Raw genomic sequence first — 27091 nt, forward strand, 5'->3', positions numbered from 1 at the left:
AGTTGCTGAATGGTAAAACGAAGATTGCTCAAGTTATCAGGATTTGAGAATGTTCCAAGTAAGTCTCCTATGAATGTGTGTGAAGCAACGCTGAGAAAGAGCCGCTTTCTTGAATAAAATCGCTTTGAATGTGAGCATGTTTTGGATTACAATGTCAGTATATTGTAGGTGCAGGTACAATTCTTTACTGTATGTTTAGTTGCTTTTATTTATATTTTGGGCAATGTTTCATATATACTGTATATATAGGCCTACACGTTTTATTTTGAATTCACAACTAGTCAAATAATGTCAGGTACAAAACCACACTTAAAGTACTAAATATTTTACAACATAGGGTAATATTTTGGTAGTCAAAAGTAGGGATAGACCGATTATCTGCCCTGGCAGATTATCGGGCCGTTTTTTTTGGTGGTTTGCAGATAGACTATCTTTTACTGTGTATTCTGTTGAAAGTTTCTCATGTATTAAATAATTGCTTAAAGCATTTAAACAAAGTTTTGTGTTGGAGTTTGTAACATTCCAAAATCTTAATTTTGACTTCAAGATTTTCATTTTTACTGTATATGCATATCAGTTCCAAATATCGGTTATCAGTTTTATTAACTACTAATAATCGGTATTGGTATCAGCCTTGAAAAAAACAGTATCGGTCGATCCCTAGTCAAAAAGTACCCAACAATACATTAAAATCATTTCAGACGGGGTGCCCGGATAGCTCAGTTGGTAGAGCGGGCGCACATGTATAGAGGTTTACTCAATTACTCCTCGACGCAGCGGGCCTGGGTTTGACTCCGACCTGCGGCCCTTTGCTGCATGTCATTCCCCCTCTCTCTCCCCTTTCATTTCTTCAGCTGTCCTGTCAATAAAGGCCTAAAAATGCCCAAAAAATAATCTTTAAAAAAAGAAAGACAGACATTGATTGATTGATGGTTTGTGGTATGTTTTGGCTCAACAACTGAATTTCGACCAAACCATGTATTTGACATTAAAAGCTCATAAAAATAAAGTTAGTTAAAGCTATAGTGCGTATACGGAAGAGGATTAGGGCCACGTGAAAAAAATGTGTTCAGTTTAACTTTAAGTTTAAAGTCAGAATTCTGTTTTCTTTTTTCTTAATATAAAAACTTAGACTTTAAAAAAAAGAATTCTGAGAAGAAAAGTCAGAATTCTGTAAGGGGGGGGGGGAAGTAGGGGGGATATTGTTTGTTTGGTTAAGGTGAAGTAGACATGTGCCTTTCACTGCCCTCTTCTGGGAATGCCTTTTATTGATATACAGTGCAGCAGCCTGTACTTGAAGGAAATGGTGTACTGCATTGCTGAATAATTATAATAATATAAAGTTATGTTTGTGAAGCTGTATTGGCTGTCTTAGAACTGTAGTGTAGGCTGGTGAATAGAAGAACGCCGGAATGTTCAACAAGTGCCGTTTACTTCAACAGGAAGCATTACATTATTCCAACAGTTCTTAATAGCAAGCATGGTAGCAAAGCACGGTACATTCAGTAGTCGCCATCTTCTTCTCTCACTCTCTGTACTCAGGATCTCAACTAATACCTGCTTTACAACAGTGCTGCCTAGTGGTAGAATGCAGCAGACATATAAAGATAGAACACAACAATAACTTGAGTTGTTTTGGACTAATCCCACTCACCCATTCAAACACACAAAACCCTGCGGGCAGCAGCCAAACACTGATGCCTTCTGGGCCAACTATATCTCCTAACGAACGATAGCAGTAATAATGTTATCATTCCAAAATATGTCACTATCTCAGCCAAAAGACAACATAAATAAACAACCGATTCGGTTTCTCCTCGGAATTTTGGTCTAAAAATAAGAGTTGGAACTCTTACTGCAGCAAATCATACATCAAGCCAGGACAGATTAGGTGTAGTATTTTCTTTGGCTGCACAATAGTAGTTAGGTCTTGAGTTCACTTGTGCCTGCTTGTACATGTAGTCTGCTCACTCACTGCATTATCTGTGTCTACAAAACAGAGATAGATTTCACAGTGTGGCCGCCATTTCTGATGTTTTCTGCGTACCAATTTAAGTTAAAAAGAAGATCTTTAGGATAATGCATAATTCTTTATCCTGGCCAAATGGGTTTCTTGATTGTCGGGCCTGAAGTTTCATATAAATAGCACTGGAAACTTTCCAGCAAGAATGGAAAAAGTGGTCAGGGCTCTAGGCAACTGGTTTCATTGTGCTTTTTTAACCCTTAGGAGCATGGAGCTTAGACTGATAAAATAAAAGACAAGAAAGAGAGAGAGAGAGAGAGAGAGAGGGAGAGAGGGAAGGCAAGAGATATGACAGAGTTGCCCAACATATTTTGAAGAAAAATAATCCACGTTTATGGGAAAAGGAAACTATAGTAATAATCCACACATGAAGGAGATCATGGAGATCCTAGAGCTGCCCATGGAACCTGGCCTGTCTAACTTGCAAAGCGAGCTCAGACTGGGCATGGAATTACTAAACAAGATGAATTCCCAACCTCTCAGAGGCACACAAAAGAAGAAGAAGAAAAAAACGCGAGGGGAAGAAGGAGGGGAGGGGGGGGGGGAGAGAGAAACAAATTAAATCCAGTTAAATTGTTTTTCCATAGCCAGTGGGTTTGGCAAAGGACTCTCACACACGCACAAGATGTACGATAAGTTGTTGAGAAGACAAACCAGAAACAGTGTGGCTTTAGATGTGAGAGAATGCCTGGAATTTAACCCACTTTCCCCATGTCTGAGGGACACCGCGCCCACTGCCCTGCCCCGCAGCTCAGGGTGTCCACACAAACAGCCCGGTTGGTTTGATACCCAGGTGATTCCATAAACAGACAAACCTTGAACATCTGCCCTACTCAACACTCCCTGTTCTCACCCCGTTACAGCTGTAATCAATTGCAGCCCTCTCAGATGTTTGCTACGGTACATCAATAATCCAAGGCTCCGCAGTCTCCTTTAAAGCCTGACTGCCGCTGGGGATCACAATGCAGTCATTGCAGTGGGAGAGCTGCAGTGATAGCCCAATTTGAAGCAGTACTAAGGCTAGCTAGCTAGCAGACATATTTGGGTCATGTCTTCTCTCTCCGAGAGCTCCCAGGCCCATGTTACAGCAGCTCCTCTCCGTCTCCTGCTGCTCTCCACCACAACATGGAGAAACCTCAGCTCAGTACCATGGGAGGGAGGGAGGGAGGGGGGAGGTGTATGGTATGGTTGGCCAGGAATAACTTTCTGAACTAAAAAAATAAATAAAAAAGGGCTAAAGTTGGGACAGTATAGACGGGCCAGGTGGTGATGCTGAAAGGAGAAATAAGGACAAGCACCCCTGCTTTTGCATCACATATAAAACAAGCAGAATAATGCAGTGGAAAAACACACACACACAAAACAGCATTCCCTTGACATCTTTATAAAATGAAAAGAAAATGTACATTCAGATCTGTCAAGTGACAGCAGGACAGCGCAAATCAAACACATTAATAAATAGTAGATGTATTTTTGGGAGGCCAAAGTCTGCCCAACCCGACTGGTGCCAGTGTCCACTGATGGTGAAGCACAGATGGCCCCTCTCCACAGACATTTTGGGGGGCAGGGTCTCAAGTGGAAAAAGGGCACTTCTTATAATTATTTATTTAAAAAAAAAAAAAAAAAAAAAAAAAAAACTTTAAATATATTAACAAAACTCTGACTTCCTTATCAATTTATTTTAATCGTAACAGTCTAATCTGCCCGAACGCTTATTTTGCAAATTAGTTTGACAGGAAAGCTGTGCGCAAACAGGAATATATATATTCGTTTATTTGAAAATAAAAACTTCCCAGAAAAAGGGCAGGCGGTCAAAACCCGTTTCATGTCTGTGTGTGCCTGTCCACAGAGGGACAAGTACATGTAATTGACACTTGTCCTCACGAAGCCGTTTGAGAGACATTCAGATGACGTGTAAACCCCATCGCCCAGTATGCATCGCGGGTTGTGACCCAGGTAGGGCTGGGTACCTTTGATACTTTTTTTGCCACCTTGGAGCTGAGTTACTGTATGCTTCAGGGTCAGTGCCATGACTCCAAGCAGGGATTAGAGTGAGACAGGCAGGGGGAATCTGAAAGGAAAAGATGGGACAGAAACAAAGCCAGATGGAAGTAGAAACATGAAAAGATAGGCAGTAGGGAAAAAAAAAAAACAGTACAGTGCTGCCGATGGCTGTTTCCTTCCTGTGCACCCTTGTTCAAACTCCCTTCATCGATCTAAGAAAACTGGGCAGTGTTTTTACTTTACACCTAGCCAATCCGTTGGGAGGATCTACTGTATATCTGGAGGAGAGAAGCCAAGGACACTGGCAAAGGGGTGATGCTCTGCGACAGGCCAAGAGAATCCTGCTGATGTCCAAAGGAAGGAGGACAGTCCACGGTCAGCTGTAAGAGTCACTGAGGATTAAGGCCTTCCTGTGGAAACTGGGCTCACCGTTATGTCCCCGGTTTGACATCTGCACAAGAGAAAAAACAGAACAAAAATAGTTTTGGTCTCAGGCTCTTCTCATTTGTACTATCATTAATTAATTATCGCCTGGGTAAAGTATTAAAGAACCCATATTGCAAAAAGTGAGATTTTAATTACTTTTTTGATTATGAGGTAGTCTAGTTGCTAGGGCTACAAGTTAACTAATCAGTTTTTTGGTCTGTTGATTCCCCCCCCCGATTACTCAACGATTCTTTTTGTCACGCCCTCGACCTCCAGTGCATGTTTTACCTCACCTGCTCAAGTCTGTACACCTGTGAATGTCACCTAGTTCTCCTGTCTCTGCCTCAACATAACTTCATTTCCCATAGCAAATTAAAATAATGAAACTTTTGATAGCTTAATCAACAACCTGTTCTCATTCCGAACTCGTAAAATAAGGACGTTTGGACAGTGGCTGTCAATGGCTGTCAGCGTCTGATGCGACGAAAAAGGCGTCTTTCAGCGTGTTTGTGTAACGCACCGGAGAGACACCGGGACTTTCACCCAGGAGAGCGGGGTTTGCGTCCCGCTTGTCACGCTTGCTAGTAGTCGTTTTTTTCTTTCCTCCCACGTGTCACAGAACCGTACGCCCACCCACGACCCTTTCCTGAACCCAACCGTCCCGTAGTTCCCGCGTGTCACAGAACCGTAAGCCCACCCACGACCTTTTCCTTAACATAACTGCATCAAAAGGGACGGCAATAGTCCCGACCAAGCGCGTTTACTTAAAGCGCTAAAGGAGACTTTTAGCGTCAATGAGAACGACAAAAGGCACCTGACCAAGCTTCCATATTTTACGAGATGGGTGTGAGAACGTGTTGTAATCAAATGCATTTGTGACATTAATACGGTGGTTGCAATATATATATATATATATATATATATATATATATATATATATATATATAAGGCACTATATCCGTGTCACATTCTCATTAGGGGCTGAGCCCCCCTAAAGGTCTGATCCTAGAATTGCCCCTGCTGCTACTTCATATGTACTCCACTACACCTCAGAGGGAAATGTAATGTTTACTGCACTACATTTACCGACCGGAAGTGCAGGCAAGCGGGGGTTAAGACCGTAAACAAAGAGAGGAGGGCTAACGTTAACGGGCTAAAAGCTTGCTAACATTAGCCACCATGAGCTACCGGTCATACCAAACCAAGTAAAGAATGCAAATCCAGTAATCACTCTCATTTCTCTGAGTTGTGTTAAAATTGGCTGAAAGACGCTTAAATACTAAAAATATTTAATAGTGCAGCTTTAAAGAAAAATTGCCCTCATCCAGATACAAATTCAGTGATATGAAGTGGTCGAATGGGAAATCTGCATTTTATTTTTTGTCAGCATATTTTAAAAAACAAAAAAAAGGCACAACCTTGAGCGGCCATATAAAAATGTTAAAATGGAAGTTACATGTGCTCTCCAAATATATCTCTGACAGGTCTTTGATAGTTGATTTCCAAACAATTCGAAAAAGCATTTGACAATGTGGGCCAGAAATTGTTCACAGCAGCCTGCTGGTTAACAGCAGAAACCTTCCTGTACGCTGTTTAAATCAACATCAGAAGATTGCAGCCAGGAAGGAAGGAAGACCAGAGAAGATAATGGAGGACTGTCACAAATTACTCATTCGGGGTAAGAGCGCACTGCTCATGTTTAAGTCATGCAGAGCAGACCTCGGGAACACCAATTCTCTCTTTAAAATATGCAGCCACAGAGCCATGCAAGCCCCTTGTCTGACAACTCTCTTACATCCAAATGTCCCTCTCCCACCTCTCCTTCCAGCATAGCGCACACATTTCCAAAAGTGCTGTGTGTGCACTCCCCTGCTGACATGAAAATCCAAATAACTCTCTTGACTTCTCCGACTCCCCCCCCCTTTCTCCGATCTCCCTCGATCTGGCTCTCTGTCAGACAAAGAGGTCTTATGTAACGAGGTGCTGAAGCCTCTATGTCTTGCCCAACATGCACTTGGGGATTACAGTGCATGGGCCCCCCGCAGTAGAAGAGTCTGAGATGGGACTACAGGGTGTGTGTGTGTGTGTGTGTGTGTGTGTGTGTGTGTGTGTGTGTGTGTGTGTGTGTGTGTGTGTGTGTGTGTTTATGGAGGCGTTATAGAACAGACAAAACTGTACCAAACAAGACAAAAATAATGCAACTAGTGTTGCACAATATATCGTTTTCTTAATCGTCATCATGATATCAATTTGCGCAATAAACACATCACGAAAGAGATTTTTTGGTGTGAAAACTTGTAAAATTTAACTGTCATTCTTTTTTTAGTGGTGCCTTATATATTAAATTCAATGTTCATTTTGTTCAAAAAACGAATGTTGGAAAATATTTTCTTTCATTTGTTTTAAATTCAACAAGCAATTTGCTGTATTTTAGCAGAATACTGAAAGCAGCAGAAAGGCAGAACCGAGTACCCTTTAACATGATCTGTTTATTTATCGCACTTAATATCGTTATCGCGTTATATTCCTCATATCGTGCAGCCCTAAATGCAACACACCTCAATGGTGAATTTTCAAATATTCATACTGGTGTCGGACAGTGCGCGTGCACAGAGGAGCGGGCAGTATGGCTGCTGTTAAAGTGCCAGTTTAACGGCATATCCTCATAATGCGTGTGCCTGCCAGAGAGTTCACACAGGGAGAGGAGCTGTGCCACAGGAGCCAGCAGCAGCAGCAGTCTCAGCAGGGACGGCAGAAGGAACACGGAGGGAGCTGACTCAATGCCTCCACGTCTCCATTCTCCCAGAACTCCACTGTTTTTGCACTAGTAAACAAATACTGAAGGCAAATAAGAGCAACCCCAACCCCTCCTCATCCCCCGGCAGTATGAGCCACAGAATGAGAAACAAACAGGTCTGTCTCTCGTGAGCGTTGCTGAGTTTCACTGCGATGTCAACAATATCAAAGAGAGCAGGCACAGACAGGAAGAGGAGAAGTGGAAAAAAGAGAGATGCTGAGGTGAATGTGAACCATACTGCTTTTCTCCTCTCACTGCACATTTAAAGCTGCCATATTGTACACTAACATAATACATGGGAGTAGGGTTGCAAAATTACAGGAATATTCAAGGTGGAAATGTTTCATGGTAATTAATGGGAAATAACGGGAATAAAATGGAAATATAGGGGTTTTTTTTGCTCCGGCTATATTTACCGTGTCGTATGCAGATGTAAACACAACTTATCTTAACATATCATAAGCATAAGACATAATCCATTCATAATCCATTCATTTGCCAAATAAATCCATGAATTTGTCAAAATACATACAGTATAATGCCGTAAAACAGTGTGAAATGAGTCATGTGGTGAGTTAGCCAGCTAGCAAGTTAACTAATGGGGAAAGGTACTTAGAAAAAAATTCAAGCTTGAGAAAACACTGTGCATGCACAGGGCTGCCATTTAATTACTATTTAATGGGATACTGGCAAATGATCTGTACATGTGATGGAAGAGTGCGGCTTAAAGGGTAACTACGTTTTTTTTAACCTGGACCCTATTTTCCTATGTTTTTGTGTCTGATGGGAACAACAATCTTTGACATTGGTCCAGTATTAAGCGAGATCGCTGCAGTCTGCAGCGGCGAAACAAGCTACAATCTAAAGTTAATGGGGCAAATGTGTTTATTTCAACCAAAACTAGAGTTGTGATGGTTGGAAAAGTGGAAAGACGACCCAAAAGGCCTTATCATAGTTTTATTTTGTTTCTGTCGACTATGAATGAAGTGTATCTTTTTATGCTAAAATTACCGTTTATTTATTATACCGAGTCTGGTGGGTTTACCGAACGCAATTTTGCAGATGTTTTTAGGTTTAAAAAAAGGATCTTACTCTTTAACAGAAAGGTCCACCTCCTTAGAAATCCTTGCCATAATGTTGTCAGACACTTAGATTATTAACCTGACCCTGTCAATGGCAAAACGAGCACTTTTGTGAACGTAAATATAAGATGGACATTTGCCCTATTAACTTAACATTGTAGCTTGTTTCGCCGCTGCTGACTGCAGCGATCTCGCTTAATACTGGACCAATGTTAAAGATTGTTGTTCCCATCAGTCACTTAGACATAAAAACACAGGAAAATAGGGCCCAGGTTGGAAAAAAAAACTGTAGTTACCCTTTAATGCAGTGCATGGTTACAATTCTATTAAATGGGCATACTTTTAACCAAAACATGACCTAAAAGACCTAAAAATTCAATATTAAAAAGGTACAAAATTGTGCCAAATTCCCGAGCTTAACTTCCCTTGGAAAATGACATCTGCTAACAGAAAGAGAAAAAAAAACACCAACTGTGCAATCTCTTGCAAAAAAGGCACAGCTGTACATTTTCTGCATATTGTTTGTTGTGTGTTCAGGTCTGTCAACGTTTCCATTTTAGGTTTCTGTGGTATCTGCTGTTGAGTTGAGCTAATACAGACTACTTTTTCTATTCAATATGACTTTTACATACATAACTCTTTACATACATAACTCTTTACATGTACAACAGCTCGGAGACCTTTTTTTTATTGCAGATGTAACTATCAAAACTCATAAAAATTTGTATATCTCAAAAACAAAAAAGTATACATAGTTCAAACAACTTATGGAGCATTAAGGAATATTTTGTTAATGTTTCTACATTTAGAATTTGTTTGGATCAATATGTTTTGTGTTATTTAGTCAAAATTGACGCACACATGTCCAAATCTTATTTTTTTTTAATGACACAATTTTAATACTTTTATTAATTTTTATGGTTGACTGACTTACATAACCTTTTGAGCGTAGGTTGTACTGATGTTAGGGATAAGAAGCATTTGAACATTCTCCAAAAAATGACATCACAATAAAGCAAACATACCAATGCAGGCACTGGCCGACCATATCTATTGCGGATTTCAAAGGGTTACATAAAAGACGTGTTGTTTTAATGACCTGCAGACACCTGGTGTGTGTAAGAACACTGTACTATATGCAGTGTTGGGGAGTAACGGAATACATGTACCGGCGTTACGTATTCAGAATACAAATTATGAGTAACTGTATTCCGTTAGTTACATTTTAAATTGTTGGTATTTAGTATACAGTTACATTGTTGAAATCAATGGCTTACATGACAATATTTCTCTGTTTCACGAGTTTATTCATTCTCTGAATAAATTAAGGCAACTCCATGCATTTCCCAGAAGCCCCAATATGAAAACGAAAAAATGAGCTATTTGCGTGATCACTGATAGAGGTAGAGATGGAGCCGGAACCGGCACAACAGAGCTAGGGCAGGATACGTTTCTATCTTGGAAATTCAAACAGCATTTCACAGAACAGGGAGAACAAAATATAACTGTGCAGTGCAACCTCTGCTTGCCAGTAACCAACCTCCTTTCAGCGTCCAAAGACTCCACCTCCAACCTGAAGAAACATCTTAAAGTAAGTTGGGTTTTTTTTATTAGCCAAGGGTAGCAGTCTGCTGTAGTTTTACTGGTCACCTTGCTATTTCATAGTTGACGTGCAACTTTACATTCTCCTATGTGCTGATTTACTAGCCCCAGAGCCGTTGAAAGACTGACTAGCCGTGTTTGACATGCTAGCTAACATTAGCTAAAATTAGCTTGTGGTAGCTTAGACTTTGGTGGACTGTGGTATGCAGTTCGGGACTACAAATACTACAAATCTATCTGCTTGTTCAGGTACACATTCAGCCAGTTGGAACAGAAGAACACACCAGAATAGGCCTGTTTAGTAAGCTGTATGTGATGGCCACACTCCTACACTTATAAAATGCAATTCAATGTGGAAGTAATCCAAGTATTCAGGATACGTTACTCAGATTGAGTAACGTATATGTATATATAACAGAATATGTTACAAATTACATTTTTGGGCATGTATTCTGTATTGGAATACGTTTTGAAAGTATCCTTCCCAACACTGACTATATGTGACTGCATACATTTGTGTGATTTTTTTTTTGTACGTCTCTGAGGCTCCCTCACCCTGCTGACTTAGGTCTCCCTCTCTGATGACACATCACCGTCGGCTCCACTGCTGGCGTTGGGGTCCTGTCGGGAACGTGACGCGACTTTTTCCCTGCTCGACTCTGAGGGGCCCTTGGAGCGCGTCTTCTCTTTCCTCTGCTGCTGCTTCTCCTGCTTGGACAGCTGAGGAAACACAAGAAACCAGAAAGCTTGGTTCACTTAAAAAAAATTAAAATCTTGATCTTACAGTTCAATTCATGTGCCCATAAAAGGTGCAGTAAGCGATGCTACAGCAGAGCTGTTGATATTTGAACTCAACTGCCAAATAAAAACTTCTAACTCTGCCTGGTCAGCCCTCTGCCAAGCTAGCTGTTAACATTCCTGTAGTCGTACAGAGACGTATGATGAAAGGCTATAGGAAAATCACAATCTTTTCATTTGCTCATAATTTTAAATATAGCACGTGTGTATACATGGCAGAATGTATTGGTGGCACGTTCGCGAGTCTGCCCTCTCATTGTCAACTTTGGGAGAGCGGGAGAGCAGTGAACATCCGGGAACTTTCCCCGCCGTCAGTGGATTTCGCTCATACCGCTGTTCTCATAGGGAATGAGGTAAATTCAGCTGCCTGTGGAAACCCAGAGTAAAGGGGCTGCCATGTAGTCGCCGCTCCACGCTGTTAGGGGGTTTAGTCCCTTGCTTAAGGGCACCTCAGCAGTGCCCAGGAGGCGAACTAGCACATCTCCAGCTAACAGTGCACACTCCGTACGGTCTTTAAGCCCCCATGGACTGAGCTACTGCCCACCTCCCCACGCCCCTTTTTGTTGCTCATTTAAATCATGAATATTTTATGGAAAATAATGTCTTAAAGTGCCCATATTATGAAAAAATCACTTTTTCTGGGATTTGGGGTGTTATGTTGTGTATCTGGTGCTTCCACACACATACAAACTTTGAAAAAAATCCATCCATGCTGTTTAGAGTGAGATACGGTTTCTGAATGTGTCCTGCCTTCAGTCTCTGGGTGAGCTGTTCAAAATCGGCACGGCTTGTGACGTCACAAGCCGAAACGAGCAGGCTACCTCGTTCTCAGTAGCAAAGCACTGCTACAACACCACACAAGTTCACCATAATCTACAAAAGAACTACTTACATGTGCGCCCTCATTTAGAAGTCTCCCAGCTAATCCTGCCTTGTAACTGACTGAAGTTGTAGAAACAGCCTTTCTTTTACTGTCTATGGAGCTAGCTAGCTGACATGATCTACATCTGAGCTACTGGGCATGTGCAGTGCAATCAAAGATGGTACAGAAGAAGAAGAAGAAGAAGAAAAGAGGTCTCACTCTGTAGCTAAAACAGAGACCAGCTGAAAAGAGGATCTGCAGCAGTGAGAGAGAGCACTGCAGTACAACAAAAATATGGTGTTTTTTGAAAATTAAACCATGTAAACCTATTCTGGTGCAACATTAAAATACAATAAAGAACCTGAAAATGAGTATAATATGGCTGCTTTAAAGGGTTTTAAATATACAATAAATGTGTGGGACATCCACATTTGTCGTGTGCAAATCTTTGGTTTCTCTTTAAGACAAGTTCTAAAAACATTAAAAATAAATCTCCTTTCGCTGAACAGTAACTGAAACCTTATCAGTCTGGGGTTCCTTGTGGTTCAGCGGGCTAAGGCACACACCATGAACATGCTGCATCATGACTTGCAGATCATGACATTTGCAGTATGTTCAGTATTCACCCTTAGCTCCCAACATGCATGAATTAGTTAAACTGATTAAACAAAGAAGGAGAAACACGTCAGCGCCACAAAGCAGCACTCGCACATCGGACTCGCCTTTTTGGATGCACAACCACTTCTATTCTCTCCTCATTTAGAGCTATTCTGGGTTGTCATACGATCACTCCAATGTTGTGACAGCATGCAGTGCCTCTCACACACTCCGAAACAACCCTTCCCAGTGCCACTCAGCACGACTAGTCACTACTCCAAACAAACTCCCTTCCTCATTCTATTCTTCACGGTCCATAAAACACCACAGCAGTAATGATGAAGTAGGTATGCTACGCGCCGTCTGAAAAGGGCCTGTAAACACACATGCTAAAACTTTAATGCTGCCGGGGAAATATTTATGACCTAAATGTCATCTTAAAATACAAAGCATTGCATAAGACGTTACATTATTCAAAGAGGACACCAAAACTCGGTTATTCCCATTTGAACCCATAAACATGCTGTAGTATCAAACCAGGCCTACTGCCTTTGTTGATGACTTATCACTGGGAACAAACATACGCAGGGTTCAAAATCAACCCACCAGCCAAATGGCTAGTGAATGTTCACATTTTACCAGCCACTAAATAGATTACCATTGTTTTTTGGGCTGGTGAGTGAAGCAAATCTACTAGCCACTTGCATATTTTACCAACATTTGGCTGGTGAATGGTGCTAATTATCCTCTTTTTGCAATAAATCAATCAACATTTTACTCTAATGTTAAAGCTTCACTTAAACCCCAAACTTCGGAATGCCAACTCAATATTAAAGTGCTCATATTATGTTCATTTTCAGGTTCATAATTGTATTTCAGAGGTTATATCAGAATAGGTTTACATGGTTTAATTTTCAAAAAACACCATATTTTTGTTGTACTACACATTGCTGCAGCTCCTCTTTTCACCCTGTGTGTTGAGCTCTCTGTTTTAGCTACAGAGTGAGACATCTCACTTCTGTTCCATCTTTGGTGGGAGTCGCACACGCACAGTAGCTAGGTAAGGACTACTAGCCAGTCAGAAGCAGAGCATGAGGGCGTGCCACGCTAGCAGCTAGGCGAGCATTATAACGTGTGTTACAAAGGCTACGTTCAGACTGCAGGCAAAAGTGGCCCCAATCTGATTTTTTGGGGGTCAAGTGACCAGGTAAGACTTCTTCAGAAGTAGTGTGAACACTCAAATCTTGCACAGATCTGATTTTTTCAAAATCAGATTTAGACCACTTCCATATGTAGTCCTGAATCAGACCCAGGTCAGATTTTTTTCAATGCAGCCGCAGTGTGAACAACCAAGGCGGATTTGATGCGACTTTTATGTCAATCTGATAGTGATAATCAAAAGTTGCCCTCAACATCCGAAAGTTTTGAATAAACTGGGTCTCTGTTAAGCTATTCACAACGCAGTCCCACCACTCCTGGCTTCGTCTCTGCATCCACACAGACCTCTGTAGTGAATTTGCAGCCATAACCCTGCAAAAGGCCAAAATAGCCAATTTGGCTGTCTTTCTCTTCATTCTTCTCCTCTTCAGCACCTGCTCATTAATGTTACGGCTGCCATTACACAAACATTTTGAAATAAAAGTTAAAATGTTTACTTCCTCCATAACCTCCCTAACTTTAGTGCGACAGCATGCTGCGTCTGATGTCATTCTTATTGTTCTTTTGTGCATGCGGGTCAGTTCGAAACCGCAAACCGTTCACACTGGAATCTGATATAGGCCACATTTTAAAAGGTAATGTGAACAGCCAAACAAAAAAATCGGATCTGAGCAAAAAAATCTGAATTAAGCATTAAGACTTGCGGTGTGAACGTAGCCAAAGTGACGCACGTTCATCACGGAAGTAAAGGCTGGACTACAATAGAGCTGTTTGGAGCAGTTTGTGAACAGTGTTTTCTGTTGGAGATGGTAAGTCCCTTTGGGGTGGACTTTGGGCTTTTTCACTTTGTAAACCTATAATGTGCACACAAAAGATATATAACACAATAAAGGAAAGGGAAAAAGCCAAAAAGCATAATATGAGCACTTTTAAAAACATGACATAACATGATCAAACATTACATCATGTCTGTGTATGTTGGGTTTCATCCCAGACTAGAGACCAAAACAAAATGCACAAAAAGTCAGGTAAACAAAGAGAAGAACTCCAGAAAAGGACCCCTCTGCTATCGACCCCAGTCGCTCAGCGTCCCAAAGTGAACATCCGAAACAGGATGATTTCCATTGCTCTGGATAACATTATTGTTTGCTCCCCATTTGACCTGCAGTGGACTAAATCCCCGATTCATGGAAAGAAAGGAACAGTGTCTGTTGGCCATTGCTTCATTTCTCCCCCGTGCCAAGCTTAGCCTATTGGCTGGCCTTTTATCCCTCATGTTCAGCCTTGGCTTCGGCTCCTCGGCCCCCACAGCAAAACATCCCGAAGAGACAAGATTAAAATTCTGAGGACTGCTTAATATCCCTCCCAAGCCCACCAAGGGGAGAGCAGCCAAAGCCGGCCCGTAGCCAAAGCATAAGGACGTTGGCCGGAATCCACGGATGTGACCAGAATCGATTCAGGACGGCTATATGAACTTCTTCTGGAATAGGAGGCTGAGTGGGGTGTATACAAATGGTGTTTTTTTTTTTTTATATATTTAGAGGTGAAACTAACCATTATTTTATTTTGGTTTTATTCATAAAACAATAGACACATAACATACTTGCAAAACTATACTAAAAAAAATTATTTACCAAAAACACATTTACATTATTGATTAATCCAGTGGTTCCTAAACTAGGGGCACAGAGCCATTACAGAAAGAACAATATTGTGTAAATCTAAAGTTTAATGTTTAAGTTTAGGTACTGATACTAGAATAATACTGTTTAAACATGGTAGGAGCATGGCTCTAGGGATGGCAATGTCAGCACGTCCACCACTTTAGGCAAAGTAACACTGGCAAAACGTTGCTTAAATCAGGAACTTTCGAAAGTAAACAAGCTGGCATCTCTCCTCATTTGCATGAAATTGCCTGGATTCAGCTTTATGCAAATGAGGAGCGGGCGACTCGACGCCCCGCTTCTACAAAGTCCCTGCGACGCTGCCAGAATGCATTGCACGGCTGCTCCCATAGAAATGAATGGGAAGCGTGGAAACGACGCTGACAATGGATACGCATCTTGAGGCATTAGGGCTGGGGTGATATGCTTTCGTCCCGATTCTATTCTTCCACGATACATTGGTAGCGATTTGAGATCTAATTCTATTTTCATTTATTGCGATTCGATAGCATTGAGTATTGCGATTTTCATTTCCTTCTTTAACTAAAACGAAAGTTGTATAATATACTTCTAGAGACAATATATCATGAGACATTTCTAAAACCTAATTGTTTTCGAAAAAAGAATGCACATCACGTGTCAGTCAGTCAGTCTGACATTTATTTCATTTGTAAAGAGGAACATAATATGGATTTTCAGCATTTTCTGCTTCCGGTCTGTTTCGCTTGTTTTGAAACAGATATGATGTAATTGCAGTCGGCGGTACCACATAAACAGAAAATATGTAGGTGAATCATTGGTAAAAAGATAAATAAAAAATATCGATTCTGAGGAAAAGAATCGTTTTTTTTAAAAAATCAGCACAGGGCGCCTGGGTAGCTCACCTGGTAGAGCAGGCGCCCATATATAGAGGTTAACTCCTCGACGCAGCGGCCGCAGGTTCGACACAGTGGTGCTCATACGTTTAGGAACCCATGCTAAAGTTGACAGTGTTTCCCACACATAGACTAATTCGTGGCGATGCACCGCACTATCAACACCTGCCGCCGCACATTGCGTTTCGTTATAAATTTTTTTTTAACGCTATTTAAAACACGCAGCTTATTCGTTCAGCTGCATTTCCTTTCCCTGCTCTCCTCCTTCTCTCTGTCTGACACACACACACACACACACACACACACACACACACACACACACACACACACACACAGACAGACAGACAGACAGACAGACAGACAGACAGACAGACAGACAGACAGACACACACACACACACAGACAGACACACACACACACACACACACACACACACACGCACACGCGCACACGCACGCACACACGCACACACACACACACACACAGCCCCTCCCCTCCGTGCACACAGCGTCTGTCTCCATGACAGGAGAAACAGGAGAAGACGGCTGGCAAAATTCACAAGTTCACGAAAGGTTGGTATCTCGTGAACACCTTTACACAATCACACATTAGAAAGTGCTATAAAAATATTTCATATTCTGAATACAATGTTGTCAGTGTGTTAATGTTGGAGTCCCGACCCGACTCTTAGCAAGCAAGCGATTGCGCCTGCTTTAGAAAGTTAATTAGTCGCAACTTTGCGGTAAGATGCAGTTGGGTTGTTGAGGTCAAAACACTATATGTAGCAGCTGTGAATCAAATAAAAAATGTTATGTCATTTTTTCACTCTTACACTGAAAAATGCACGTGTTGAGGATGAGGACCAGCCTGAACCGGAGGTATCAGTCTGAAACAGAGCTGAACAGTCCGACCAGTGTGATTAGTTATGTTATTAATTTGTTTACAATATTTTCAGGCTTCAACCAGTGCTGCTCAAGCAGAAAGACAGGGTCAGGGAGAGAGATAGATACGTTAGGCATTGAAGAAAGAGTAGGAGAGGAGAGCATCTAACAGCGTGTCCTCCTCAGTTTTTGATACTTGATTGTATGAAAATAAGTATCTCACCCCCCCCCCCCCCCCACCCCCGGTCTGGCACGGGGCGACCGACATGGCATGGTTTTACTTCAGTTAGCCTAATAGCTGGTTTGATTTGCATTGAGAGAAGATTTTATGGAAAGTACCCCATGCCAATCTCTAGGTATGGTGAAGGGTATGTGATGATGTGGGGCTATTTTAATTCCAAAGGCCAAGGGAACTTTATCAGGATGCATAGTATCCTAGCCTCGTGAGACCGTCCTGATCTCGCGAGCTCCAGTTTTCCACTCGCAGATCAGTCTGGCATCTTGAGACAGAGAAAATTTGGAGCCGTTCGCCAAACGACCGACCAATCAGCCTTCGTTTTGAGGCGGGTTTAGGTGTGACGCAACGAGAAGCGACTGTTCAGTCTAAACAACATGGCGGCTTCCACGGATGAGATGAGCGTAGCTATCGCGCAAGTTTTATCCGAATTAGAAAGTATTCCTTCATTGAAAGAAGAGCAAAAAACGGCACTGGAGGCTTTTCTCGGAGGAAAAGGTGTTTTTGCCCTTCTCCCGACTGGTTTCGGCAAGAGTTTGATATATCGTTGATCTGATTGGTTGATTTGGCCCGTCTATCACCAACATAGGTGGTGATAGACAGATGGTTTATCCAATCAGCTAACCAGTATTTTCGCCCCTTCCCAAAAGTTCTCCAACGGAAAGTTCCCAGATGGATATGCCGAGCAAATGCGAAGCAATCCATCTGGCGGAGTCAGGTTAATAGTATCCTCGATCCATTAAATAACTGGCCTTTAAAAATAAAAATCTGCCTGCCTCTATGGGAATTTAACATAGGGGTGTGTATACTTATGCCCCCTGTATTTTAAGGAAGAACATTTATTTATTTACGATACATTATTCATTCACAAAAAGAATTGGTGTCCTTAAAGGTTGGATTTCTCCTATTGTTTTTTTAATTAAGGCATTAAGATCAATTTCCAAAAGATGATTTTTTTATTCCATTTTTTAGTCAACTTCAGCATGGGTTCATAAACTTATGTTACCACTGTAGTAGCCTATATGGAAGTAGACAGAGATCAGGATGAGCATGCTGGGAGCAGGTCTGCAGAGAGTGAGTGCAAAGTGGCCACAGCGAGCTCCCCAAAGCCTGTGCATGTGGGCTTGTGCTGCCAATCATCTGAAGTCCACACACACACACACACACACACACACACACACACACACACACACACACACACACACACACACACACACACACACACACACACACACACACACACACACACACACCAAATTGGGGGGCTTTCAGCTATACCATGGGGGTGACAGAGTGAGAACACAGTGAATCAGTACCACTCCACAAGGCTGTGGAAGAGGTGGCAATGGCAGACATCACTCTAGGAAAGGGCCTGCTTGTTAGGGTCTGGATTTTTAAAAGTTCTTTTTTTGTCCAAGATTCCAACATTTATTATCCTTTATCAGTATTTAGCTTGTAGTAGTTTACCTTCAATTAGGGCTGGGCAACTGAAATAAACTGATGATTATAAATGTCAAATCTCATTGTGTAATTATTTTGTAAAAAGCACCAATAGTCAACCCTACAATATCGTCGCAATATCGATATTGAGGTATTTGGTCCAAAATATTGTGATATTTGATTTTCTTCATATCGCCGAGCCCTACCTTCAATACTTGATCTCAAATACACCACGGGAGTGTGCACTCATCGAATGTAGAGCCCGTCCAATAAACCTGCCAGGGAGAAATTACTGGCAGATTTTACCTTATCACAGCAGTGACGTGTGTGATAAGTAACAAAATGCAGCAGTGAAACACCAAAGATGACATAAGTAAGTAATGGTTGGGATAATTTCTTGTAGCTTGCATCTCATAGAGAAACATATACAACAATACAACTAAATGAAGGAAGACTTCATAAAAGTGAATTGCTCATTAGTGACAGGCTAGTTTAACTATCAAAAGAGTATTTAAAGTTGCATGCACTGAAACTGAAAGCACAGCATTGACAAACTGGCACCATACAAGCAGTTGCCTTTTTGTACTATTTATCAACCAGCAGACACAGAGCAACACAGAGCAACATTAGCATTGTATCTCTGTTACTTTGTCTGTAGATAGATACTGTATTCTCTCTCTCGCTCTCTCTCCGTCGTAACCGACTTGAGTGGGCAAATGCTCACATTCGATGGCATCTGGCACTTTGGAGAGGTGTTCTCTTCACGGATGAACCCTAACCCTAACACCAGATACTGACTGGTTTTGTGGGCCATAAAACCAAAACACTGAGCTATAAAGGGCTAAAATGCTCTTTTAGTTGTGGAGGAAACTGCGGCGTTGGTGATAATTCTCAGTCGTTTCATCACTACGAGTGACACCTTTCACATTACACAGTCTTTTGACCCATTGTTAATACATAAAAATATTGATAAGTGCAGCTTTAATGTTCATAATACATGCTTTCACACAACACACACACTACATAATGTAATCTTTATCATAGCTCTGATAATTGTTTTCTGGGCTGCATTTTTATATTTATTATCCATTTTTTAATGGATATGGTATGTGTTCATGTTCGTGGTTGTTATGTATACTCATTTAATTTCCAGTGAAGGTTTCAGTTTACCGTTTTAAGTTATACATTAGGTTTATTTTATAACTGTAAAATGTCCTGCCTCAAGATAACCAAAGTTAAGGAATTCCGTGTAAGATTTATGGTAACACTTTCTATGATGCCAATTGTCTATTATGCATAATGTGTTATAATCTGCTTATAACAATGTATAATAGAGGTGTTGAAATTAATCAAATAATCGATGCATCGAATCGTGGACATGGACGATGCTGCATCGATAATCGGCCGGGCCATAATCGATTATTTCTGTTTACAATTTATTGTATGCCTAACAACCTTTCTGTTTACATATTCTGTTATGTTTTGCACATTCAGGAAGTGCCATGTGCTCAGTGCTGTAGCTTTATGTATCCAATTTATTTTGTATTAGAGCACTGCAGAATGTTTTGTTTTTGAAGCTTGAAAAGCTATGAATTAAATATCCTATATGGCTTTAATAGAAAAATGTATTTGACGCATCGTGATGCATCGAGATATCGAATCGCTGACATGATAATCGTAATCGAATCGGGAGATCAGTGAAGATTCACACCTCTAATGTACAATTATGGTTAAAAATTTATAATGTTTTAGAACAATAATCATAACACATTATAAAGCCATGTACAATGACTTAAGGTCAAGTACCATAATACTTCATAATTGCTGGTCACTCATTTGGTATATAAACTATGACATATCAATATCACTATTGGCCTACAAAATCAGTTGGGCTCAGATCTGATGGAAAAAAAACACAATTCCAAAATGTTGTTTTTGCACAATCCATGTTTCTCACTCAAATCATTAGTCTCATTAAAACAACTGCAACATGTAACCAGAGAAGCAAGAGCTACTGCCACAGACTGTTAATAGTCTATGGCAGGGGTCTTCACCAGTTTTTAATCCAAGGACCCCTTAACTGAAAGAGAGATGGATCAGGGACCCCCTACTACATATATTGTATAAAATGAAGTTGCATATTAAACTGGGCCTGCAATAACGTGTGGGCGGCCTAAAGCCTTTATACGTTGCTTTTTTTGCATAGAATACTAAGCTATTAAAATAGCCTTATAACTGTTGGCATGATTTTGTAAATCATGTTTTCAATTTAAAACATACATGTGGCACAGTGAATCCTCAGGATTAGCTGTATGTTTGGATGGCTAGCTTAGTCACTACCTTACCTAAGTAAGCCTATCCTCAGTGGGGATTTATATTTGCTAATAATATGTTGGATTCATGTTAAGACCGCAATTAACAATAATTTGGAGGTCCCCCTGCATTGAATCTGAGGACCCCCTGTTGAAGATCTCTGGTCTATGGCTATTGCACACAACAGAAGAGCAAATATCACCACCTAGTGGCTCAAGAGAGAAAGCCATCCAGTAAAGCCACAGTAAAAGGGCTAATCAGTGGACCTTGAGTTAAGATTTTTTTGTCAAACTACTCTGTTCAAACCTTCATGCTCAATAACGTACCTGTCTGGGGTCTGTGGGGCCACTAGGTGACATCAGTTCAATGGTAACAGGCCCGTCATTTTGTATGTGGACCTGCATATAGGCGCCAAACTCCCCGTCTGGACACACAAGTCAAAAACAGAGAGACATTTTACAAGCCATAAATAATGAGACCTGGGAATCAAAAATCAAAGACATACGATAAAGGCAAGTTTCATCTAATAGCATCAGTGCCACAGTTAGCCTACAGTAGAAGAACTAATCTGCGTTTAAATTAACCCGCCCAAACCGCATATCTTATCAACATTCTTGTACACTGGGCATGTGCGTGCCGGGGTAAACAGGAGGCAGCATGTATACTCCGTCAGTAGCTTAGTCTCAGAGAACGAGACATCATGACCCAATCAGACGGCGAAATATTGGCGTCAGTGTCGGCATTGCCAAAGGTCTCCGTTTGCGGCCGTTGAGACTGCAACACAACCCCGTAGATTCCAAACCAAAACGGGGTCAGAAATGTTTTCAAATGTCTCCGGTTTGGAGGCTCTGATACGCCAGAGCAGTGCCAATGCAAGGTGTAAACATAGCAAAAGATATTCATTTTTAAACCAAAACGGAGCCGTGTAAATGCAGCTTAATCTAAGTAGCCAAGTGCATCCCATATGACATCACATCCTAGTATTAATAGGCAGTAAACACAAGTGGAATTGGTTTGACATTGACAGTAGATGTTTTATAAGGATGTAGGATAAAGTGGAGCCTTGAGACATTGGGGACAAAAGACAAAGAGGCTGCAGCAAGAGAGGAAGTTTCAACTTAAATGTTCTCCTTTTCTTCCACTGGGTCCACGAGATTAATGACACCATCTGCACAATGAAGTCGTGGGCCGGGTGGAAGAAGCGCTGCATCATCATATTTCCTCTCTGGAGGGGAGGGGGGACTAATTAGGAGGACTTATGCCTCCCTTGCTGGGACAAGGAGTTCTCCGCACCTGCTCCCCGGTGGGCTGACCCAATTCACCGCGACCATCACCACCAGCGTGTCACAGCACCGATAATCCACACCTCCCACCCCCAAAAGAGCTATAACCTTACACTGACATGGTAATACAGGCAATTAAATAGCAGGGGGGGGGGACAGGGCACTGATCCAAACGTATAAGTGAGTGGATATAACGGTGAGCCTCGAGACTTGTTATTAATAAGCTCGGAAACGTGCTGTGGCTGTAAAGATCCCAGTTTTTTTTTTTTAAAAGCCATGTTGTCCTCTAACCTCCTGGGACTTTTTGGAAACTGGCCTCTATCTTCTGATCTCCACACTTTTCACAATGACCCTTAAAACTATGTTTCAACTCTGACTGCACAAAATCCATCATACTGTCAAAAAACAAACAATGGCTATCAGCTACTCAATATCTGACCTAGGGTTGACATTAAAGTGCTCATATTATGCTTTTGGGCTTTTTCCCTTTCCTTTATTGTGTTATATATATATTTTGTGTGCATGTTATAGGTTTACAAAGTGAAAAAGCCCAAAGTCCACCCCAAAGGGACTTAACATCTCCAACAGAAAATACTAGGGCTGAACGATTAATTGCATTTGCGATAATATCGCGATATGTTAAAATGCGATTTCCTAATCGCAAAGGCTGCGATTTGGTCACGTGACTCACAAGAGCTAATCAGTCTGCACTCCGCAGAAAAAGCATCAACTTAGCACGCTCGCTATGCCGTACCTTGAGCTGATTTCTGTCATTCAAACAACTCTTGAGTTGTATTTTAAAACGTTTACAGCCATTTTAATAAAATGAAGGGTTTTATTCTGGCTCGAGTCCATACATGCAGTTAATGGATACAGGCACGCAGAACTGAAGGCTCGGTTGGCAACGATTAGCTCTGATTAGCGGTTAGCGGTTAGCTCCGTTATAAAGATATGAGTGGAGGATCTGCCACTGAGAGGGGTAACAATCAGACTGATAAATGACGTTCGGGGAGCTTTCACAGCAGCGTGGCCGCGGTGTTTCAACAGTTTTATTAGTACAGTTAATCCCACGGCAAGAACACCAGCAACTAGCTAACGTAACGATAGCCTCTCTGAGCAAGTGCAACGTTCTGTGTCATGCACACGGCACGCAACTTCACAAGGGGGAGGGGCTGGAGGCAGCTCCTCTCTGTGCACTGTAAAAAAAATACACTGGTGTGTGTGTGTCTGTGTGTGTGTGTGTATACTATATACTTATTTAACTGTCTAGTGTGTAATTGTGTGTTGTTCATACTATAAAATGATTTATTGTTTGTCTTTGTTGAATAATACAGAAGACAAAGAGCTTAAAAAAATAATCGAATATCGAATCGCAATCGCAATATTTGGGAAAAAAAAACGCAATTAGATTATTTTCAAAAATCGTTCAGCCCTAGAAAATACTGTTCACAATCTGCTCCAAACAGTCCAGCCTTTACTTCTGTGACGAACGTGTGTTACGAAGTGACGCACGTTCGTATAATGCTCGCCTAGCTGCTAGCGTGGCACTCACTCATACTCTGTTTCTGACTGGCTAGTAGTCCTTACCTAGCTACTGCGCATGTGCGACTCCCAACAAAGATGGATAGAAGTGAGATGTCTCACTCTGTAGCTAAAACAGAGAGCTCAACACACAGGGTGAAAAGAGGAGCTGCAGCATTGTGCAGTACAACAAATATATGGTGTTCTTTTAAAATTAAACCATGTAAACCTGTTCTGGTACAACCTCTAAATACAATTATGAACCTGAAAATGAGCATAATATGAGCACTTTAAATGTTAAGGGAAAAAGTGAGACAATGGGAAAATTATTCAACTGATTTCACTTAATCTGAAAACTAATAAAACACTTAATTCATGCATATTTTTGCATGAATTAAGTGTTTTATTAGCTCTCCTCTAAGGTCCAACAGTCATCAGTTCAGTCCACCCACCCTTAATGAGCTCTGGCTTGTAGGTACTCCTCATGTTCTCCAGGATGCTATTGTAGAAGGGCTGGGCCAACTCTGCAGGCATGGCTGAGTGGAAGTCTGGCTTGTTGGCTTTCAGTATGCACTGCAGCGTGAACTGGCTCACACACAGCACCTCAAAGTTCCTGTCCATGACACTTTTGCTCCACGCCCGCCCGTTCTCATCTTCAAACAGCCGCAGGTTCAGGATCTTGCGTACTCTGAAAACACACGAGGAAAAGCAAATGTTGATGAAAAAATGATGTCTGATCACTCTGGTCAATGTTGGCAGATACCTTATTAGCGTTATTTGAAGGAGCCACAATGGACTTTTCATGTTTTTATCCCATTAATACTGAATATTTTTTTTAAGTATATTACAAGTTTGTAGACTGATTTCCTATCCTCCAGGCAGGCAGTGGCTGCTTTTCATGCCAGGACATGAAAAACAACTTGGAACTTGACATAATCCATCACAACAAGGACTTTGTTGATTATATTGTTGATCAGAGTTACAATATTGTGCACTTTATGCAGGAATAATTTTTAAAACCTTGCTTGCGTTTGTTAGTTTTGAGCTCCTAAACTACAACTCATGAATACTATACAGTACATCTTTGCTCATTTTAAATTCATGCTATATAAAGTCTTAGATTTTTTTTTTTTTACCTTTTGTTCATGACATTCATTGGTTTCCATTCATTTCTGATGTGACACACTGAGCTTCTCTCGCCTCTCTCTTTCCATCTGTGTGCATCCATGTACCAGAAATGCTTGTTACTAACCTAGTTCTGGGGAGCTTATTCCCCGGAGTCCTTATGTTTTTTTTCGGCCAGCATGTTTCCTTGGATTAGGGTGGCACCTAAATCATGGTTGCAGCTGTCGCTGTGGTCCTGCTGCGCGCCCTGCTATGCCCTGTTACACCCTGCTACGCTCTGCAGTGCCCTGCTACGTCCTGCTACGCCCTGCTATGCTCCGCCGTGCCCTGTTACGTCCTGCAACGCCCTGCAGTGCCCTGCTATGCCATGAACTACTACAACTACTAATTCTAGTCACTGTTCCATTATCTTTGTGACTATTATTGCCACTGTTCATCACACCCCCAACCGGCACCGTCAGACACCGCCTACCAAGAGCCTGGGTCTATCTGAGGTTTCTCCCTAAAAGGGAGTTTTTCCTCACCACTGTTGCACTAAATGCTTGTTCTTGGGGGAATTACTGGAATTGTTGGGTCTTTGTAAATTATAGAGTGTGGTCTAAACCTCAAGTGTCTTGAGATAACTCGTTATGATAAATATGTATGTTAAATAAAACTGAAGTCATGAAAATCAATAAGCCGACTTGTAAATTCTGTAATCCATCAGTGTGAACATAAAGTCTGTCATTATTTTTCATGTTTAGTTATTGTTGCATGGTAATGCCATTCATGTGCAGAGCTGATGTGTGTGCTGGATTACACAACTTGAACACATTTCAAGACTGTATTAGAAGACTTTAATACTGTGCAAAAATGAATGGAAGCCAATAGTAGAAATAGTAGAAACCTACATTTAAATGGTTAGCTATATTGTAAACCCGGCCATAGCCAAGACTTAGAAGAGACCCCCCCCCCCCCCAAAAAAAATTGTTTATTTTAAATATTTGTTCAGTTAACAGTCCAACTGTTGTTTTTTTTTTCTGTCTACTGCAATTACATGGGAAAAGTAACTACATTTACATACTGTGAATCGTTTGTTTTTTTTAAATCGAGAATCGTTTTTGAATCGAATCTTGAGCCTAAAAATCGATATTGAATTGAATCGTGACATTTTCTGAATCGTGCACCCCTAATCTAACATAAACGATTTTGATATAAAATCCATTCAGATAAGTGCTATTAAGAATTGTGCCCAAGATATGTACCTAAAGGGACATTTTAAAGTTGAAAAATAAACGTGTCAGTGCTGCCTGGTGGACTAACTGGAATGGAGACAGTTACAAGTCACCTCCAATAGATCTTAAGGATTTCTGTACCGATACATCTTGTTACGAGCTAGAATCACATAAAATACCTTTTGTCAGTTAATAATTCCAAATTCATCAGTGTGACATTGCACCTACCACAAACTAGTTTTTCTGGCACAAATGTTTAAACAGTGATTTTAAATCCAGTCAAGGTTCTGTTTCTGGTGTGAAGGGTCCCTCCCACAAACACTCACAGGTAGTCAGCATCCTTCTGGGTGTCCTCCACTGATATTCCCAGCAGTACACACAGTCCTCGTCCTATTGAACTGATCTCTTCTCCTCCCACTGTAGGAAAATAGGAAAAGGTTAATGACTGAGTGAGCAGGTACTGTAGTCATTCAGTGACAAGCAGCCAAGACTGACTGGTGACAGGCTGAATGACATCATTGTGTGTGGAGAAAAGGAGCCAGCTGTCAGGGCTGTCATTCGGCCGTCAGTGCCACCGACACCAGAGGACTCTTTCATCATTTGCGCAGTGAAAAAACATTTACTGGTTTCCTCCGAGCGTGTACACCCAGCCAGCGGTTCTCTGTCTGGACTCCGGCCGGTCAAAGACACAACTGGCTGTCTCTGGAGCCTCATTTGTTTTGCTCGCTGGGACTGCTAGCTAATGCTAACCCAGCTAGGTTAGCTAGCTAGCTAACATGCATGGTCAGCGACTTTAATAAAAGAAAGTTATTAGCCTCCGTTTAGCGACATTATCAAAGACTTCAAAGCATGCCACCTTCGCTCAGTTCAAAACAGCCGCTTACCTGTCACACTCGCCTTGGTGACCCTCTGAATGATAGCTTTCATTGTTTTGGTTGTGTTGGGGCACACGCTCTCTTAACTTCCAAAGACCTACCTACGGGCGTGGGCGGACGTTGTCGCCCTCTATCGACCGAAGCACGCAGCACACATCCTCTCCTTTTTCCAATGGAGGTTTGCCGGGACAAAAATGACCTCAAGCAAGTCGCTCAGACCCATATGACTGTAATTTGTACAGAAGTGGAAAGTTACTTAGAATTTACTCATTTACTGTGCAATTCTGAGGTACTTCTACCTTACTTGGGTGATTAA

The 27091-nt window shown here is 41.4% G+C and overlaps 1 protein-coding gene across 4 annotated transcripts; it reads right to left on the minus strand.

Moving 5' to 3' along the window:
- Positions 1 to 1411: 1411 nt before the first annotated feature.
- dtd1 (D-aminoacyl-tRNA deacylase 1) lies at positions 1412 to 27010 on the minus strand. 4 transcript variants are annotated; one of them, XM_031284663.2, is made up of 6 exons: positions 26785 to 27010; positions 26227 to 26317; positions 24014 to 24249; positions 21084 to 21181; positions 10499 to 10654; positions 1412 to 4478 (listed from the first exon to the last, which is right to left on the minus strand). In XM_031284663.2, the coding sequence occupies exons 1-5, from the start codon at positions 26825 to 26827 to the stop codon at positions 10499 to 10501; spliced, it is 624 nt and encodes a 207-aa protein (XP_031140523.1). In that variant the 5' UTR covers positions 26828 to 27010; the 3' UTR covers positions 1412 to 4478. The 4 variants fall into 4 exon arrangements, 2 of the variants coding, with proteins under 2 accessions (XP_031140523.1, XP_031140522.1); XM_031284662.2 differs by having other exon boundaries at positions 10490 to 10654; XR_004897149.1 differs by lacking the exon at positions 1412 to 4478 and adding an exon at positions 9176 to 9459 and having other exon boundaries at positions 10426 to 10654.
- Positions 27011 to 27091: the final 81 nt, after the last annotated feature.

Source organism: Sander lucioperca, chromosome 4 (assembly GCF_008315115.2).
Source record: "Sander lucioperca isolate FBNREF2018 chromosome 4, SLUC_FBN_1.2, whole genome shotgun sequence".
Classification (NCBI taxonomy): Eukaryota; Metazoa; Chordata; class Actinopteri; order Perciformes; family Percidae; genus Sander; species Sander lucioperca.

Bases quoted from the DNA above. Each gene is read 5' to 3' on its own strand.
- dtd1 (XM_031284663.2), bottom strand. From the start codon at position 26,827: ATGAAAGCTATCATTCAGAGGGTCACCAAGGCGAGTGTGACAG. The intron at 26,318-26,784 runs GTAAGCGGCTGT...ATTTTCCTACAG, and splicing joins CACCAAGGCGAGTGTGACAG to TGGGAGGAGAAGAGATCAGT. The intron at 21,182-24,013 runs GTGGGTGGACTG...TTGTGTGTCCAG, and splicing joins CAAGCCAGAGCTCATTAAGG to ACGGGGAGTTTGGCGCCTAT.